A 20029-nucleotide genomic window follows, 5' to 3' on the forward strand; every position below is an offset into this window, starting at 1 on the left:
GTTTAAATTTTTTTTTAAAATTTTTAAGACTTGATTATTATAAACTATACTAAAATATTAAATATTAACCTAAAAACACCTAGGGTTTGAACGATTTATGATTATTTCGCTCAAAACGACATCGTTTTGAGTGGAAAAAAAAAAAAAAAAAAAAAAAAAGAACAATAGCTAGTCTGTCGCCTAGACCACCGATTATGGTGATATGCTAAGCGGTCGGCCGGTGCCTAGTCGCAATTTTTGCAACAGTGCACATAAGAGAGTAGTGGCTGTGCACTGGCATGAACATAGATGGAGTATACATAAACAATAAATAGCAATTACCATCAGTACTATTTCACACAAGCACACAGCTAAACTGGTAAATTACAGAGAGAGTGAGTAATTGAGAATATGCTATTAAGCACTCAAAGCTAAAATATTATGCTACATAAAATCACATAATTGGCCATCATATAAAAATATTTCTTAGAAGAGCATGCTTGTATGAGCCTAGGATCAAAAGGAAGAAGATCAAGACCATAGATATCATATTCAACTACTTTCCTCCATACGAAGGAGAACGGTCTGGAAGAGTATTCCTAGAATGTATTTGACCCACAATACCATGGAAAATATTTCATTTACATGATGTATCTTCATCAACTTGAAGGTACAAAAGGGTGTGATTTTTAAAGCTATCTAAACCCTTGTGTCACTCTTGGGGGGGGGGGGGGGGGGGGGGGGGGGGGGGGGGGGGGGGGGGGGGGGGGGAGTGTGAGGAAAAAAAATACCAACAAATAATAAATTAGAAATGTTGATCCATACCGAGCAAGGAACTTTCATCTGTGGATCAAGTTTGATGTCTACGCCAGTGGATTTGTAATACTTTTCTATCTCAGCCAAATTTTTTACAGGCCTGCCACATGCAAGCTCTTTCACGCCTTTCAAGATAGCAAGGTCTTTTCCTCCATGTTTATTGAGAAAGGACTTGTAAGATGAAGCCAGACTATCTTGCTTTAAAATATAAGCTGACCTGAATACAGCGTTTTTAAAATTCAACAAAAAAATTTGAAAAAAAACATCTCATAAGAGAAGGACATCTGAAACTACATCAGTGGAAAATGGAAATGCTGGACTTCATATTCATAAAGTGGGTCAGACACAGTTACTTTTATCAGTACTTTTTATATAAAAACGTAAATCTATCAAAAGAATATTAATATGTGATGGGTTTAAGAGAAAGTTATATTGCAAAGATTACTGATCACTGAAACTCTGAAAGTGCAGGTTATTTTTCTCTATACCCAAGCATCTCTAAACGATATGGGACAATTCAGTTTCGTAGCTTGGGTGAGCTTCGAGCCATCACACTAGAAACTGCAGAGGGTATATTGCATAATGTGCTCAGTTTGAAAGATTTCTTTATTACAGACATTTTCATGTCATTACATTGTTATAACCCTCAGTTAGTACATTAACAGACATACAAAAGTACTTGCACAAATCAACGCCATATAATATGTAACAAAGGTAGAGTATAAACCATTAAATGTATGACGGCATAGAATAGAATCAATCTCATAAGCAAGAAGCCAAGAAGAATATAAAAAGGGCTGTTATAGATGCTTACAAAATTTGGGAAGAGGAGAGGCACATCAGGAAAATGTCCCCATGCCTCCAAGTTAGGGGCTTACAAATGTGCCCAAATCGTTCACTTTTTATTCCACAACGTGATGCCAAAACAGCTGCTCGCATAAGAATGTAAATCGCTAAGCTTGTGTGCTGGTTATCAAATCCAGTAAGTAACAATGAAGGCCCTGCTATTGCTCCTGCAAGCAAAGCTCTCCATGTGGCTGTCCTAAAATAGTAATCAAGAATGAAGAATACTATAGTAATTAATCTCTATTGCAGTAATTTCATCACCTCAAAAGAATAACTAAGGTGTAAATCGTTCCAGAAATTTAAGATAAAAAACTGAGCCTACCTACGGTGACCACCTAGAGCCGAAATAATTTCATCCACTGAAACAAATGTACCAGCAAATGTGCCGAGAAATAGACCGTATCTTAGAGTTTCTTTCACTGCCAAAATTACATCATCGCTGCTGGAAGTCATTAGCTCTTTCCTAAACAAAGCATCAAATTAATAACTAAACAAATCTACAAACACATAAAGCTGAAATCGGATATTAAGGAGACATAATTTACTTGGCGAAAGGCAAGGATCGCCTACGGCGGAGGCGAGCGAGAACGGAGAAAAGAGCGAGGCCGCCTTTGAGGCCAGCGCCGATGGTGAAGCCTTTGACGGAGGCAGTATACACTCTCCAGAGCTTATCATAGTCCTCGACCGGGTACGACTCCAAGCTGAGCAGAGAGCAAGTGGAAGCCGAGGAAGGGAGGCTTGAGCGCCGGCGATTGCAATGCGGACAAGTGCCGTCGCGTTCTTCGCCCTCGAATGAGCTCGTGCATGTGCAAAGGCCTTGAACTGAATCCGCTGAATCTCCCGGAACATCGTCGTCCGGCGGCATACCGGCAGTTCGGTTTTGATGCGAGAACACTGCGCCTAGCTCGCGAATCGGAAGCTCTCTACGAAACTCGGAAGTCTGAACGGATGCTTGAACAAGCTCGAGCTTTGTTGTTATCGGCGAGCGAGTAAATGAATTCCACGTGGCACTTTGCTCTCTTGTAAGTTTTAAACGTATTTATTTTTCTGTTACTCATCACTATCTCATTTTACCTTTACTCACTTCAGTCACTTGACCAACCACATTATATTACATTACGGAGTATATAATAATTCTATTCTATGTACTTTATTATCCAATATAAAATACTTTTTTATATTGAAAACAAAGGGAAAAAAGTACACTTCGTAAATTTTTAATTTTTGGTAAATCCACTGAGTCTCGATCTGGGAGGCACGGGAGCTGGCCCAGGAGGAAAACTCACTTGCCACTTGACCTACCCCATTGAGTAAATTATGATCCGCATTATAAAATTTATTACAAACATACAATTTTATTTATAGTATACTACTAAAAAAACAAATATTCAATATATTGTGGATCATAATACACGGTATAATTTATCCGTGTTAAAACACCAACTTATTGTTTTCGAAAATAACTTTCTAAAATAAAACAGGAGGACAATCAATCAACCGCAAGTCCGCAAAGACCTCAAACCCCGGATAGTGAAATGAGAAGACAATCAATCACTCGCAAACTCCAAACATGCTCGAAAGAAACACACACAAGAAAATGAGGGCTAAAAATATGCATTCACGCCACCAAAGGTTTTTTTTTTTTTTCTGGTAACCCGCCTTATGACCTGAACCGAGAAAAGACCACAATGAAATAAATCAGTATAAGTTGTCTATAGTTGTCCAAACTTATAACATTGCGATTAGCAAGTCAACATCCAGACCAACTGTTTTCTTTATTAAAAAAAAAAAAAGTAAATTAAGCAATTACCAAATAGTCCTCGTCAAAATCACATGCTCAGTGGGCAAAATCTGTGAACTGAAAGAAACAAGGGGTACAAGGTCTGATTTAACAACATTTTCTATTAAATTTTGATGATGAATAGTAGTGAGGTACAACTTCCTGCTGAAGTTCAGAATAGCATTGAAAACAAAAAAGAATGCAGTTAGGTTCAAGATGCCCAGGATGAGTAAATGGACACTAAGCATCTATGTTGATTGAAATCTGAAGCTAGTTTCTATCTACTGCAAGAGTGCTAACTGGATCTCCAGGTGCAGCAATGTCCTTTTCAGTTTTGTATACAAGAATTCGTGTATCTCATCATTCCACTTTAAGAACAATCTTCATGAACTCGTAGACAAAATAGCTTATGGAGGCGGAAGGTAAAACCTGATGATTGAAAACGAGAGAGTTTAAATGCAGGTGACTTTTGCCGGAAATTCAGCACTTTTAAAATGAAGAAAAGAAGCATTTACCTGTAGTAAACTAGGGAATAGTCCTGCATATAGAGCGGGAATGCCTCCTTTCTCGACTATCTTGGTAGTAATTGCCAATGCACTCAGTTTGGGTGCTCGGCCTTGCAACTGAAGCTGTCTTCTCACGACCTCAAATGGATAAGTGGCAGCTTCTGCACAAGCACCAGCAATGGCACCGTGCAGCAAAGTCCTTAACGGTCCTAACTCAAGTTGCTCAAAAGCATTCCTTTCCTGATCGTGTTGCTTCAAACTCTCGATTCTTCTCATTCCTTCAGGTGAATGTAGATAAGCTGATTTTAATATATCATATACACCGTAAAAGACGGCCCCTGAAGGTGCCATACTCAGAATGGAGGGTAGTAAGCCCTTATAAAGCGAAAAGAACCCTTCAGTTTGGATCACATGGCGAAAAGCTCCAATTACACCACCCAAAGCTTCCCCACCATGCGCCACCAATTTAGTCCGAATCTGAAAGATTTATATGTTTTTCATCATATTCACAAAGACTGTATAACCACTATAAAACAAATATCCCAGATATGTTTGGATGCAAAGCCAATCCGCTTGAGGTCGTGAGAAGACAGCTCGACCAATGTTAAAAGCGCAACTTACTTACAGTGTCTAGTGGCAAGCAAAGCACAGTAGCAGTAATACCAGCTGCTGCACCAGCAACAAACCTCTCGGTGTTTGTAGTTTCTTCATTCCCAGATAACCTCAGAAGTTGCTTTCTATAAGTATCATAAGCACAAAAGTTGACTGCCTTAAAAGGAGCAGTACGAAGAATGTTAACAAAGTTCCCCTTCCAAAAGCCTCTCAAGCCTTGTGTAGTTGCAATCACTTTGACGAGTTCAAATATGTTCCTCTGTTCACCGCGAACTATATATTCCAGCTTTAATCTCTCAAGTGGAGCCACAAAAGTTCTGATAAAACAAGATTCATGAACCAAAAGAAATTTGAAATAATAAAAACTAACAAGGAAATAGCATTTTGCAGCAGTTGTCCATCACCATTATTTCCAAAGGGTGAAAGAACACAACTGATGCAAATATAGGAAATTTTTTTGATTTATTTAATAGTTATAATCTGTATTCTGTATAGCTCAACTGATTATCTCAGATGGAAAGAGAAGGCTAAAAATCTCAAACACTGGACACAATCATGTAGCATCAAGTCTGTAAGCAAGCAGTCTCCAAATATATAAAGTCACTTGTTTCGTGTCTGAAATATGAAATTCTAAGAGAGAATAAGCAAAAGTCCAACGTGTCTAGACATTTTTTAAGGTGTGTAGGGGATACACTCTTCCGTCTTCCAAATGATAAAAGTTTCAATAGATTTTGAAGTGTTATCTATATGCAAATTATTTGGGTTATCTTATGTCAAACCCCTACACACACGCCAATAATCAACAATGTAAAAAGGTAATCCAACATTTGTCTACATCCCCCAACACCCTATACTCAATGAAAACAATCTTCTCCAACACTTCGCTCTAGTTATACTATTATATACACTTCAACTCTCCCTCCTCCGCACCCCCTCCCCCTCCTTTTTTCCTCTCTCTCTCTCTCTCTCTCTCTCTCTCTCTCTCTCACTGTCTCACACACACTCATATGCCTCATATGCATAATCACACATCAACACACAGAACAGTGTATGCAAATTATATCTTTATAGGTAGGACCATTGACAACTAAATACTGGGGAAAATTAGATGATTTTGTGGGAGAGATCCAATATAAGCCAAATTATTTAAGAGATTTATGATCCAGCCATTACAGGATATCATGTGAAATATGGAAATATAAGTTAGTAAGACAAAGACTTACTGTCGAATCAGATTTTAATCTGATTAACTAGGAACATGGATTTGAATAATCCATGCATCATTAACATTTTTCAGAACTGGCCTTTGGACAAATAACTTGTGTCTAACATGAAGAGAATTTAAGTTGATATACCAACCTAAACACCATTTTCATCCTTAATTAGGACTTGACCTAACACACATACAACGGAGCAACAAACTAAATTGGAGCTGACAATGTCAAACTCAAGCATGATTACTAGGCAAAGACTTGTGGAATCCATGTGTTAATCTGTTTTCTACGAATAGCAATCAATGAAGCCATCTAGAAATCGACTTTTAACATCAATGGTTATGGGCTAAAAATTACAAGTATAAAAACAAAATGAATAACAGAGCTGAGTGCAAATGAAAGGCAAATTATACCATGGACTAGGATCTAGCTTGCATTATAGACCTGGTCTAAAAATAACCTTCAAATTCTATATCTACACATTAAGTACCAACAGTTAACAAGTTTCTGTACATGTAGCTATCATAGCAATTATCCAGTGCCTGCAATTAGTACAGGTAGCTATCATATCAATTATCAAGTTATCTTACATGTACATAAATTTGTTAACTATAGGTACAGAATGTGTTAACTAAGATACATAAATTTGTTGTATCAGATTCACAATGCAATATGAACTATGGTCAATGTATACAATTGCAAATGAAAGGCACAAACCTTGATACCATAGCGGCAACAGCGCCAGCCCATAAGTGCTTACTAGTATTCACAGCGCCCTGTCTCCCAAACCCAATCCCTCGCCGCCGTCCCAAGGCTGCGCCACCTTCCCCGCCTCCTACACTACCAACCTTATTGCCGTTAAGCACCAAACAATCCCCTGAATTCCCGTTAAGCCCACCCCCTTTTTTCTCCCCAATCGACAAGCTCACAGATAAAAACAACTCCCCACTCGCACTTCCTCCGCGGAACCCCGGCCTCAGGCGAGATTTTCCGGTCAATGCGTTTAAAATCGAAGGCGGTGCCGCGGGTTCGAGAAACAAGCCTCCGGAGAAGAGAATCGAAGGTGGGGTGTCGAGATTTTGCGATTGGTGCTGAGACGGTAGATAGCTCTTGAGCCGGATTGCGTTGTCGGGTCTTGGCATTTTTGTGAAGCGCAGTTTCGGGGATTTCTAGACATTCAAGCTGTGTGATTTGGGCGAAAATGGTGGCGTTAGAGGTTGCTGGAAATGGCGAACTCTCAGCTTTGCTTCCATCGCCGCACACAGCCCATACTGCTTCTTTAAAACCGCTAAGCTGTTTTGTACTAATCGCATTAATCTATCGGGAGATAAAAAGTGTTTTATGTGTGAGCTCATCCTGCACGTGTAAAATTAGTTACTCCCTATTATTTGGAAAAAAACAAATAAATATATCTACTAATATACGGAGTATTTGGAAGAAAAAAAAAATCTATCTACTAATCTAGTATCTATCCACTAATATACTAATATACTAATTTAATAAAAGTAAATGGAAGATAAATGGAATCCCACTTGGTAATAAGTACGCGTTACGTACAGGCGCGCAATCTACACATCTTATTAAAGTATATAGCTCATATTAATGTTGAGTGGTGCAATCAATCGCGTTCAATCAAGTATATGTTTGAATATGTCAATAAGGGACATGATAGGGTGACTGTTAAATTTTACAGAATCGGCGATGAAGACCAAAGTGGTAAAATGGTAAATGAATTTAATATGTATTATGATTGTAGATACATATCTCCATGTGAAGTTGCATGACGATTGTTTGGATTTGATATACAGCTAATAACACAAATCGTGGAATACCCAATGAGCAAAGTATTGTATTAGCAGATGATGATCCAGTTGACAATATAGTGAATCGACAACTGTTGCACAAAGCATACTTATGGAATAGTTTGAAGCAAATAATAATTATCTAAAATCAAGATATTCAACTTATGCATAAATGCTAACCAAATTTATCCGAGAGAGAAATATTATACAATAAAAAGGTGGATGGTATACAATACGATTCATTTAGATATGCATGTTATGCTAGAGGTTTTGTAGATGATGACTGATGAGGAATATATCTCCAGTCATGTATATTGCTTAGACCTTGCGGTTCATCACGACCCTCTGGCCCGACCACATGAGCCTCCTCAACCATATAGTCCGTCCCGATCTCCCTTTCCAGCTCAAAGCCCACTATTCCACCCTACGAGCAAACCCAACCTCCTGACCTATCCCGAGGACTCGACATTGGGCCGACATAGGACAGAAATCTTAGGGCATGTGTACGGTTTCAGCACGGTTCCGAAGACTGGCAGTGCATGGTCCCCACGTGTACGACATGCCGGCCGCCCGAAACTTGTCCCCTCAGTCGTCCCTATAAATACCCGCATTTATTACGGAGATAGGACTTTTGGGCAACTAACTCCTGGACTAAGGCATACTTCCCGAGCATATCTCAGTCCTGAGATATTTTAAGCCAGTCACCCGATCCTTCATAATTAATAATATTAGCCCGTGTTGTGATCGTATTTTGTTCATTATTTACACTATCAATGACAAAAAATATGTATGACGCTATAACACTATCAATGACAACAAATATGTATGACGTTATAAAAGAGGCAAGTCAATTGGAAAACCTGAGGTTGTTTGGGAAAATTTGTCTATAATATGGAGTATAACTTTTCATATTTTTTTTTGAGTCAACAGATGTCAACATTAAGGCTCGAACCCACTATCATCATTCATGTGAGAGTGTAAATCAAGACACTTAGGTGTCACTAGACCATAAGGTCTTTGGCTAAAATTATTAAAATTAAAATAATACTCATTAATGTAATTGAAATACTTTTAATCAAACTAAAAATACGGAGTAATATATTTACTTCTGCATCCGGTGTACACTCCCATGTGGAAGGGAATGGGTTCGAGCCTCAGTGGAGGTTTGACTCTTTGTGCTTCAGTAGGTTGAGAAAGTAGATATGAACAGAGACTACATTGTAACCGAGTCAGTAGAACTCAAAAAAAAAAATATTTACTTCTGCATAGTTGGTATTGACATAATTAGAGACTTTCGGACAATGCCAATTCCAAATGTTAAGAATTTCAGGCTTACATCACCGATCTAACAGAAGAGTATATAGAGAAATATATGAGCACATGTCGTCTGGCAATACTAAGCTATAATTAGTGAAATAAAAAGGAAAGAAAATTCCTAAACCCTAAACCCAAGTCGCGAGCCCTGCGGCCGCCTGCCCGCCCTGTTCTTAATCTATTTTGAAGAAGCTTGAAGTTCCACCTGCAACTCCTTGTCTCCATCACCTGCAATGGGGAAGAATAAGCAGAAGATAGTTCTCCCGCCAGAGCTCCCACCTGAAGTTCCAGACGAAGAAGTTGAAATATCGGATGATGACGTCCAGTTCGTTACTGAAAATCGGGAATATGCCAGTTTGTTGAAGAATCTAGACACGAAATCAATTGATAAGTATGCAAATTCTTCCTTGTACCGTTTATTTAGTTTTAATGTCCTCAATTTCGTTTTATGAAATGGGAAATCAACACTTACACGCCATTTTTGTGCTGGTAACTAAATTTTGTCAGACTCTTTAGTTTATTAGGTTCATAGTTGAGAGTTGGTGTTTGATATGAAATTGACTAGTTAAAAATTAAAATTGCGCCAATGTGGTAGTATATGAAAGTTTCATGACAATCTTTACAAAACGAATGGTTTGGGTTTTCTTTGATTTTACCGTTCATGCTCTTTAATTTATTGTGCTTGATAATCCACTTAACCTCCTCATTTGTGCCAACATTATTGCTTCTACTTGAAAAGGCATGTTACTCGCATTGCGGATGTAAAAGAAGATGCTGTGGAAGCTTTGTATGAAGAGAGAACAAGAAAAAGATCACGCCCTGAAGAAAAGGAGGAGGATACAATTGAGGTTGATCGCGTGGATGCACTTCCTGTGAAGACCTTAGATGGAAAACTTTATTACAGGACATGTACATAAACTGCACCATACCATTTCTAGTCATCAGTTACATAATCTGACTTTTGACTATCAGTTATGTCTCAAAGTATGCATCTTTTTGCAGTGCCAAAGGAACCAAAAAAAGCTGAAGGCAAACGGGATGACGATGGTGCTGTTGGTGATGGAGATACGGGTGGAAATACAGTGAAACTGAGCAAGGCAGAGAAGCGTGCAAAGCTTAAGAAAACGAGAAAAGAGGCAAAAAAACAAGCAAAGGAAGGGGTTAATCTGGAGGAAGTGCATCAAACCCCTCAGACAGATGTGTTGGTATGGAACATTTACATAGCTTCTCAGTGATATGTTTACAAGGCTGATAAACAAACAAATATTGTTATTTGAGCTAGAGGAAATGCAATAACTGAATTGGTGCAGTAACATTGGAATAAATAATAGTAACCTTTAAGAAAGGAATCACATAGCACTAAAATTACAGTTTTGCTTGTTTTATTTTTAGACTTGATGGTGGCAATAACTGACTATAGGCTAGGCAGTGCATTACTATATTACATGGTGAAAAATGATACCTTGTGTATTTGTTACTCTGCAAATACATAATGTAATAAAGTATATATACATAACATACACGCCTATATATATTTATATGTATACCATCTTCATGGTGTTAGGATGAGGTGAGAAAGGATTTGACAGTTGAAGAAGACAATGAGAGAAAGAAGTATAAACTTGCTGAGCTAGGTACAGCCTTGCTGATGGATCCAGAAACAAATATCAAATCTCTCAAGGAGATGATGCAAATTTCTAAAGATGGAGATCATATCATAGTCACACTTGGACTCAAATCTTTGCTGGCTGTTTTCAAAGATATCATTCCTGGGTAAGCTTATTGTTCATGGAATTGCCTCTCTTTATTTGGTTCTTCTCTGCTTCATAACATTGGTTTCTTATTCTACTCTTTTTATTTTTGTTTTATGCAGCTACCGCATTAGGCTGCCAACAGAAAAGGAGCAGGAAATGAAAGTTTCAAAAACTATTAAGAAAATGCGGTTTTATGAATCAACCCTCTTGTCTTCATATAAGGTTGGATTTAGGACTTTGCTGATCAGCATTAAGGACATTATGTGCATTTTCATTTTTCATTGCGATGGCTTGGTGTAATTGTTATTGTACTTCTTTCTAGTTTTAAATACAGACATGAGTGCAAGTCCTTTTTCTCCTCTTATTTGGTAGATCCTCCTAGGAGATTCAACTCTTCCTCTTTCTAGTTCCAAGGGTTCAAACTTCAATTGGAAATGGAGCCTGCAGTTTCCTTCTCATGTTCAGAATTTTAAACTGAAAATTGACAAAGTATACTGGTTTAGAGATGTAAATTATTTTCTTAACTTTCAAGTGTTTCCTATTGTGCCTTCCATTCTGCTCTTCGTTTAATGGGGCCAATATGTTGAAAAAAGTTTTTACAGTGATGGATAGGGTAAATTTTGCAGTTTGCTTGCTCTGAACCACCCACAGTATTTACAGTAACATGTATCTTTATCCTAATTGAGAATCAAACTAGGCTGATTTGAAACAGTGCAGAGAATAGCAAAATAAATTTAGCTCAATGTTGAATGCCATGATTTTTTTTTAATTGAAATTTATCATTCCATAAAAACTAGTTTTAATAGGTTTGAAGTTTTACACAAGTTCATTAAATAGTCAACCTAACTAAAGTTGCTTCTCCTTAGGTTTTACTTAAAATATCATTTCCGTGACATTTTTTGTTTGATTAAGATTTGTTATCTTATTTGCATACATATACCAACTAGACATATACAGTAATTTTGATGTTTATTTCAATGTGCATTAACAGGCATATGTGCAGAAGCTGATAGCACTAGAAAAGCATGCTGTTTATAAACGTGTGGCTATGCGTTGTATCTGTACGTTACTTGAGGCAGTTCCACACTTCAACTTTAGGGAAAACCTGGTAACAGCAGTTGTAAGGAACATAAGCTCTCAGGATGACATAATTAGGTAATTTATGATTTTTTACTTTACATGTAAGACTATGTTTCTCTCCATCCCTAATGAATGGTGTGCTTAGATTAGGCACCAACTTTGGGTGTAGTTGTTACTTGTTAGAACCTTTCTACTTTCTACTTGTGATTCCCTCCATCCCAAGCTGCATGAAAAAACAGATATTGTTGAACGTAGAATTTCTTGTAATGGAAAATGATATCCACTGATCTTTACCGTTAGTAGCATAAGCAATAAGGTTGAACAGTGCTATGCAAACATTCTGCTCGATAATGGACATTCACTTTTGTAATTTTCCACCACCAGCTCTTCTGCCCCCACAAATCCCTCCATCTTCCAAACCACTTTCCAGTTTGCAAGTAAACCCCAATTCTGTCTTCCTCAGTCCAATTTTCCTTGCTTTTAATGACCCTAAAATTTTGTTGCATCATTGGAAGTTGGAACTTGGAACAATCATCAATTTTGGGTTGCTCTTATTATGCGTGTAAGAGTTGATATTATATGATTTTACTATGCTGTTAACAACAGCATTTCCTTGGTCTCATGGTTGTTGACAGAAAACTTTGCTGTGGAACTATTAAGTTGCTTTTTACAAACGAGGGGAAACATGGTGGTGAGGTTACTGTGGAGGCTGTTCAAATGATTGCAAACCTTGTCAAAACTCACGATTGCCAGTTGCATCCTGATTCCATAGAGGTTAGTGTGTTTTATGTGACAAATACGACATCATTAAAAATAAAAATGTGGCAAGTACTACATCATTGAAAAGAAAAACATGTCAAATGCTACATCTTTAATTTAGGTGGTTATTTGCTGCTTTACCAGGTTTTATTATCCCTATCTTTTGATGAAGACCTTGGGAAGCCTGAACCTTCAGATGCAGATAATAAAACAAACTCCAAAAAATCTAAGACAAAGAACTTTAAGGAGTTGAATCATGCCTCGGAGAATGAGAAAAAGAAAACTAGGCAAGAAATGATGTCAAAGACAAGAGAGGAGGTATTTACTCAGTGAAGGAATAGTTGTGTTTCTTCTTTAGTTGCATGCTTGTTCATAAATTTCATGTTTTCGCAGATCAATGCAGAACTAAAGGCTGCATCATTTGCCAAAGACGTGGCAGAGCAGAGGAGGATGCAATCTGAGACACTATCAGCTGTATTTGAGATATTCTTCCGTGTCCTGAAGCATGCTATACAACCTAGGTACATCTATTGTAGTCATGATATGAGAGAAGGGGATGAACAATTCTGACAATAAAATTTAATCATATGCAAATACCAAATCTAATTTGAAGGGCATCATCGATTGACACACCACTTTTCCATGATATCCAAATAAAGTGTTTTTTTAATTAATTTATTTATGTAAATTTATTTATTTTTAACTTCATAGAATTACTAATCCAAAAAGTTATCTATGCAATCTACTGTTGGTTGATCTATGCTTGTTTCAAAATCATTAACCCACGTCCTTGGCTCCCTACCAATATAGTATCCTCCCAAAACTCAAAATGGAATGGATAAACATACAGTGAGAAAAAGCATGGACTCTTTTTTTTTTAGGCAAATGGTTTAACACATAGCTTTGTATAATTGTATTAAACCAGTTTAATGAGAGTACACAACTCATGACATTTGTACCTTTTCATGGTTGAGATCAGGTCAGAGACAAATGCCTCTCCTGCATTATGCGGCCATCCTCTGCTTGCTACTTGTCTGAAAGGAATTGGGAAATATTCCCATTTAATTGACTTGGATTTTATGTCTGATCTTTTGAAATATTTGAGAAAGCTTGCTGGAGGGGTTGTTGACGGAAATGGCTCTGCTGGAAACAGTTCAACACATTTGACAGTTACTGAAAGGCTGCAATGTTGCATTGTTGCTTTTAGAGTCATGAGAAACAATCTAGATGCATTGAATGTTGACCTTCAACACTTCTTCGTCCAGCTTTACAATCTGATAATTGAGTATAGGCCTGGAAGGTAACTGGAATCTATGCAAATATATGCTATACTATTATTTCTCTTATATCTCAGAAATATTTGCAGTAAAATCAATAATTCTCCTTATAAATCAATCTTTTTTCATAGCCAAGCCACCTGGAAAGAGATTTTCCTCATTTTTTTTTTAAATAAATAATTTGGTGTCCTTTTCAGGGTGGGTGTGTTTCTTCTCATCTGATAGCAAATGTTTGTTAAACATTCTACATTTTTAATTGTGTAGGGATCAGGGTGAGGTCTTAGCTGAAGCACTGAAGATAATGCTGTGTGATGATAGGCAGCATGACATGCAAAGGGCTGCAGCTTTTATAAAACGTCTAGCTACATTCTCTCTGTGTTTTGGTTCTGCCGAGTCCATGGCTGGTAATTATCTTTTTTAAGTGAATAGCCATGGTGTATCTGTTACTTCTGTATGTATTTTTGACACTGGGTTTTTTTCCTGGTAATTATTTCAGCCCTGGTTACATTAAAGCATTTGCTCCAGAAGAATGTTAAATGCCGGAACTTGTTAGAAAATGATGCTGGAGGTGGTTCTGTTTCAGGTGCTATTGCGGTAAGACAAACTTTCTTTGTAGACTCTAGTTTTAACTTAAAATATTACTACTGTATTATTATTATTGGCATTTTTATTTAAAAGAGCAAATAATCTCGTTTTGAGGCATCTGATACAGACTAATTCATTGCTTGTGGGTTCAAAGATATTTTGATGCCAGTGTTGAAAACATATTCAAAGAAAATGCTAAAAAATGTTTGATTTAGTTTATTATCTGCATTAACAAGCTTCAAAGATATTCTGATGTCAAATTTTGCTTTTGTGCAGAAATACCATCCTTATGCTTCAGATCCAAACCTCAGCGGGGCACTTGCCTCGGTCCTTTGGGAGCTGAATCTTTTATCAAAACATTATCATCCCGCTGTTTCCTCAATGGCATCTGGCATTTCAATGATGAGCGTGGCAAATAACCAGGTTCTTCATTCCAACACCTCTCCTCAGCAGGCATTCATGGAATTATCACTTGAAAAGAAGTCATTCATCCCAGAGAGTGATAGTAAAAGACCAACCATTAAGCGGAAAAAAGGAGCCCCTTCTCACCACCCTGCTACCACGGGACTGCCAAACCTAGATTTGATAACTCAGGTGGATCAAACTGCGGTTAGCAAGAAGCTATCTGAACATTTCCTTCTAATCCGTGACATAACCGAAAATGAAAGACTAAGGAGTGAATTAGATCGCACAACATCGTCATTGGAGCTCTTCGAACAATTTAGAAAACAGAAGAGAAGAAAAACCAAGTAGTTGAAACTTAACTCTTTTTGGAAGGAGTAGTAGTTTTGCCCATTGAAGTGTAAGCTTTCCAATACGTTTTGTTAGAAAGTGTTATAGCCAAACAATTTGTCTAATTCTTATTGTACACACAAGATTTGCTCATATCATATTTTTTTTCCTCTTTAGAAGGAATGAATGAGTTCCCATTGTATTTGCACACTTACAACTTGCAATTTCCTCCTTTTGGACCATAAATTTCAGTTTGAAAATCTATTCTTTTTGCTATTCTTTGATTTATGAAAAAAGTGCAGTTATTACTCAAAAGTGAACTTTGAATAAGTAGTCTGAGAAAAGCATTTGACACAGAGTTAAACTTGAATTCTTGTGATTATTAAGTTCAAAACTTCTAACTTGGTTGGGTTTGCAGAATTTTTTCAATTCTTTTTTCATTACTAAATCTATGAGTATCATTTGTTCTCAAAAAAAAAAAACATCTATGAGTACCATTTGTTATGTATATTTTTGTAATTGTTATTTATTCTTCGTTGAATTACATTATTATTTATTCTATTTATATATGTTATAGAATATAAAATGGTTATAATTAATATGTAATATTGATTTTGTTATGATATATGATTATAACATGTTAATTATTATTGTTATTGTTATTTTATATAAATATATATATATTGTGTAAAAAATACATTTATTAAACCTATTTCAATCAAACTTTAATAGCTCAAAGCTTAAATAGAGTCTAGAATGAACTAAAATATTTCATAAAATAATTGAACCGAGTTTTGAGTTGTATTATTATTTGGATTTGATTTGACTCTATTACACTTGCACTTAACTACTGGCGCGCATAATTTGCAAATAACTCAACAATTCAAGGGCAAAATCGTCCAATAAATCCCGCCATTTAGCTATATTGTCCTCATTCATCCCCAAGGATTTCAAGCCCACGGTCGCCCTCTCAAACCCTAACATTCTTCTTATTTCTGCTACTTCGAGAGAGTTCTGAGCTCCTAAAGCAGCCGGCGATGTCGCACTTCGGAAGATCAGGCCCTCCGGACATCAGAGACACCTACTCTCTCCTCGTCCTCAACATCACTTTCCGTAATTCCTCCGTTTCTTATCTCCAAATCTCCATACGATTTCCTGCTCGACTGTTCAGTTGTTCATCTGGTGCAATGTTTACTGTTTTCCTAATATGGTTGATTTTGGCTCAGGTACCACCGCCGATGACTTGTATCCCCTCTTCGATAGGTACGGGAAAGTTGTCGACGTCTTCATCCCTAGAGACCGAAGGTATGCATTTCGTTCCGCGTATATGTACGAGCTTGTATCTGTATATATCTATGTAGCTTCCATATTTTTACGTATGTCTACGAGCGTCTGCGTTTGCGAATCTGTTAGAGAAGAGATTCGTTCACATTTTGTGTGTATGTGTGTGGAATTTCTGGTTATTCCGAATGCTACATAAGTCATAACTGTATTTAAGTGCAAACATAGAATTTATTTAGCTAATTCCCTACTAATAAAAATAAGGAGAATTGATGAAATAAAAAATGGCATGAGATGGATTAAAACAGGCAACATGGACAAAAATAGAGAAAACTACTTTGACCAATGTGTTTCAATCAAACTTTTTCATCAAACACATTGGCTAAATGCTTAAGCATGTCGCGTTTAGCAAATGCGGTCACATGTTTGCATTGCATTTGACTCAAATGCATTAGCCTAATCAGTTTTGCCAAATTTTGTCGAATGTTTTTAAAATTGAATTTCCCTAAAAATAACACATGCATAAAAGTGAACCTGTGGGAGCATGGTTTTATGAGAATCTATATGCAGCTGTTTGTGCTATTTCTTAATACTGATATTTAGGTACTTGTTACATGCAGGACTGGGGACTCGAGGGGTTTTGCATTTGTCAGGTACAAATATCAGGATGAGGCTCAGAAGGCAGTCGAAAAGCTTGATGGTAAGTGGGAAAATATTTTAAAAACATTATTGTAGGAACTTTGCCTGTGGACAAGTATTTGAATTTTCGGATTTGTTATTCTCCGGATGTATCCACCTATGTAGGAAAACTTGTTGATGGAAGAGAGATAATGGTTCAGTTTGCAAAGTATGGGCCCAATGCTGAAAGGATGTAAGATTTTTGTAATGCTCTTATTTTTTTGTTACATCAGTTTTTACTCACTCTCGATGTATTGTGTTCTTTTTTCTATACATTGTACTTGAGTATAAAATTCTCATAGGTTAGGTTGCTTGCAAGGTATTTTTACTTCCTATTCCTTGAGTTAATATTTGTTTTCGGTCCCACAATTCTATATTTAATGCAATATTTTCCCTTACTAGTCACAAGGGAAGAATTGAGGAGCCTGTGTACAAGACAAGAGGACGGTCAAGGAGCTACAGTCCTAAACCAAGGTAATATCTCGCAATTCATTATATCTGTTAGCTGCAAAAATGATTCTTTTGCTCTTTTAGGGACATTTGGTTGCTACACTGTTATGTAACATGTATATTATTTTTGCCAAAGGAACCAAAGATTGCTACATGAAGCTATTGCATTTTCTTGAATGTATTATTTTAGTATAGTATTTCCTTACATTTATATTTAGCTAATGAACTATAGGTTGCTCAGTGGATCATAATTATGTTAGCACTCAGATTTCTTATATATAGATTTATTGTTGGAATTGATATTTCAGGCATAGAGATCAATACAGTGACAGGGAATATAGAAGGAGAAGCAGGAGCAGAAGTAAAGGAAGGTATGAGCGTGATCGCTACCGTGGAAAGGAACGAGACTATCCTCCCCGAAGCAGAAGCCGCAGTGCGAGTCCGGATAACCGCAAAGATCGTGGGAGAGGTAGATATGATGATGAGAGGCGCAGTCGAAGTCGTTCTTATGGAAGGTAGTCCACATCTCTTTGTGCATTTCATTTATCTGCTACATGTATTATTTGTCTAAATTCTCTTTTGTTTGATGTGGAAGTGCCTCTCCTGCTCGGCGCAGCCCAAGTCCAAGGAGGAGCCCATCTCCTCGAAGGACTTCCCCTAGGGATGGAAGCCCAAAAGCTGGGAATCACAATGAACGTTCTCTAACTCCGAAAAGTTTGTCACCCCGTGGGCGGCGGGCTGATTCTCGTAGTCCATCCCCTCGTTATGATGCTGATGTAAGTTCCAGATCTCTAAATGGGTGTTTGTAGGAACAAAAGCTTTTGCAATGTTGTAAATGAATTCTTTTTTGCAGGAATGAATTGAATGAGCAATTATGGGTCCCCAACGCGGCGGGTCTGTTTCAGTTTCCTTGTCCCTGAAGCAGGCATTTCCATATCAACACCGCACCATCTGTTTAGTGCTTTCTAGAAATGATTGGCCCAAACTTATTTTGAAGGTTTCTACTCTTTTGTTGTACTTGATGCTTTGCAATACTTAGTTATGATAATAGTTGTGTACTGTTGTCTGTGGATTGGCAACTGGTTTTGGTTTACTTTACTGTTAGTATTGTGGCTATGCGGTGGACTCGGAATATCTTCTGCTTTCGTAATCCTCTGCTATTTACTACCATTTTCTTTACAAGTATCCTTGCAGTGTAGATTGTGAATGGAGATTTTTCTTGAATGCTAATGATAAACCATCTGCTGGCCTTCAGTAGTTTGTACGAGAAAAGTCAATGTGGCTGAATGGCAAGATGAAGCAGCAGCTGGTTGATGCTGTTTCTGCTTAGCTGTTGGTTAGCATGTTATTGTTGCTGGCAAACTACCATTAAACAAATTTTCTGACTTGTCATGATTGGTAAGGTTAGAAATCTTGCAAATTACTGAAGTCAAATTGGGATTAGAGCATTTTTAACCTTTTCCTGACTTTAGATTTTGGCCATGGTAAGGAGTTTAAGCTGTGATCATATAAAAGATGGAAGAAGTTACTGCTAAGTGTAGCTGTTGCAGTTGATTCAAGAACTCAATATGCAGCTATGCTGGTTCTAAATAGGATTGCTGCTGTGTGCAGTATATATCCCAAAATCAACTGGTTTTGAGATGGTGATTTTATGATCTTACTCTAGTGCTGGCTCATTGTTAGGTATCTTCATTTTATAGGTATTAGGATGATGGTTTATTGTGTAGGTGTTGTTTTTAATCTAAATATAGCGGGACCTATAATTAAGCTAATGATAGTTGCACTATCTTACAGCATGAGTTCGCGGCTGTAGCTGTGATGTGATAGCCGATGTTTCTGTAGATTGGTTGTTGCTGACTTGCTGTGTGTACCTTGGTGCTAGCTTTCCAATCTGATGCTCCTGTTTTTTGCTGTTGATGAAATGCTTTGGTACATATGTTGCTGCTGGATCCTGTGGATTCTTCATCCATTTGCTGAACTTACCACTTGCAGGATTGCAGGCATTTCTTTGTTTGGAATTTTGATTAATCTTGTGCTGAGTTTCCTTTTCTTTCCAAAACACTCAAAATAACTTGCTACACTATAGACCCATCATCTTCACAGCAACTGAGCACTTCTGTTAGGTTGCAGTTCTTTCTAGTTTCTACTGATTTATTGTTTTTAATATATTATTTAAAATACAGCATATAGTATATTAAAAATGAATTGTTTGTATACTACAAATAAACATTTATTAGTAGTCTCTTGCAATGTGGTTCATAGTATAATTTGTTGTTTTTCAGTTATGTGGTCTGTTTTGTTAATATGGTAAACTTGTACGGACGTACGGTAACTTAGATTGCAGTTTGCTATACGCAATGGTTATGATCTTATGATGCACACATTCGAGTTGGAGTGTTTTTGATGTTTTTCTTTCGAAAAAAATGTTAAGGGCGTTTCTATATTTAAAAATATTTCAAAACTTTCTTTTTTAAGAGAAACAAAAACCTAATATAAGGGTTTAAATGAAAAAAAGATTGTATCATTAACATTATTATTATTGTTATTATTTTGAGAGCAAAATA

General features: G+C 37.0%; 4 protein-coding genes across 13 annotated transcripts in view; 2 read left to right on the top strand and 2 right to left on the bottom strand.

Moving 5' to 3' along the window:
* Positions 1-2596, bottom strand: part of LOC116023309 — a 5039-nt gene extending 2443 nt beyond the window's left edge. Inside the window, exons 1-4 of the mRNA XM_031264299.1 lie at positions 2187-2596; positions 1964-2104; positions 1610-1837; positions 805-1012 (exon numbers count right to left, since the gene is read on the bottom strand). Of these exons, the coding sequence (XP_031120159.1) occupies positions 805-1012; positions 1610-1837; positions 1964-2104; positions 2187-2506 (897 nt within the window). The 5' untranslated portion in view covers positions 2507-2596. The remainder of the gene's footprint in view (positions 1-804; positions 1013-1609; positions 1838-1963; positions 2105-2186) is intronic.
* A 927-nt stretch (positions 2597-3523) lies between these two features.
* Positions 3524-7064, bottom strand: LOC116023125 (probable mitochondrial adenine nucleotide transporter BTL3). Its single transcript, XM_031264100.1, has 4 exons — positions 6471-7064; positions 4553-4856; positions 3937-4404; positions 3524-3850 (listed from the first exon to the last, which is right to left on the bottom strand). The coding sequence occupies exons 1-4, from the start codon at positions 6893-6895 to the stop codon at positions 3782-3784; spliced, it is 1266 nt and encodes a 421-aa protein (XP_031119960.1). The 5' UTR covers positions 6896-7064; the 3' UTR covers positions 3524-3781.
* A 1864-nt stretch (positions 7065-8928) lies between these two features.
* LOC116022880 (nucleolar complex protein 3 homolog) lies at positions 8929-15318 on the top strand. Its single transcript, XM_031263773.1, has 13 exons — positions 8929-9260; positions 9609-9778; positions 9872-10074; positions 10434-10642; positions 10743-10845; positions 11615-11778; positions 12339-12477; positions 12607-12780; positions 12856-12983; positions 13442-13762; positions 14004-14143; positions 14236-14333; positions 14601-15318. Exons 1-13 carry the CDS (start codon positions 9103-9105, stop codon positions 15075-15077), a joined length of 2484 nt encoding a protein of 827 aa, XP_031119633.1. The 5' UTR covers positions 8929-9102; the 3' UTR covers positions 15078-15318.
* Positions 15319-16007: 689 nt separating this feature from the next.
* LOC116022692 (serine/arginine-rich splicing factor SC35-like) lies at positions 16008-19670 on the top strand. Of its 10 annotated transcripts, none has more exons than XR_004099263.1 (10): positions 16008-16169; positions 16283-16361; positions 16958-17037; positions 17142-17208; positions 17418-17489; positions 17774-17980; positions 18061-18241; positions 18319-18462; positions 18721-19165; positions 19260-19670. XR_004099263.1 is itself a non-coding variant. In XM_031263521.1 (8 exons), exons 1-8 carry the CDS (start codon positions 16094-16096, stop codon positions 18322-18324), a joined length of 768 nt encoding a protein of 255 aa, XP_031119381.1. In that variant the 5' UTR covers positions 16008-16093; the 3' UTR covers positions 18325-18647. The 10 variants fall into 10 exon arrangements, 1 of the variants encoding a protein (XP_031119381.1); XR_004099262.1 differs by having other exon boundaries at positions 18721-19148; XR_004099268.1 differs by having other exon boundaries at positions 18721-19108.
* Positions 19671-20029: the final 359 nt, after the last annotated feature.

The sequence above is a fragment of the Ipomoea triloba genome, chromosome 6 (assembly GCF_003576645.1).
Source record: "Ipomoea triloba cultivar NCNSP0323 chromosome 6, ASM357664v1".
Taxonomy (NCBI): Eukaryota; Viridiplantae; Streptophyta; class Magnoliopsida; order Solanales; family Convolvulaceae; genus Ipomoea; species Ipomoea triloba.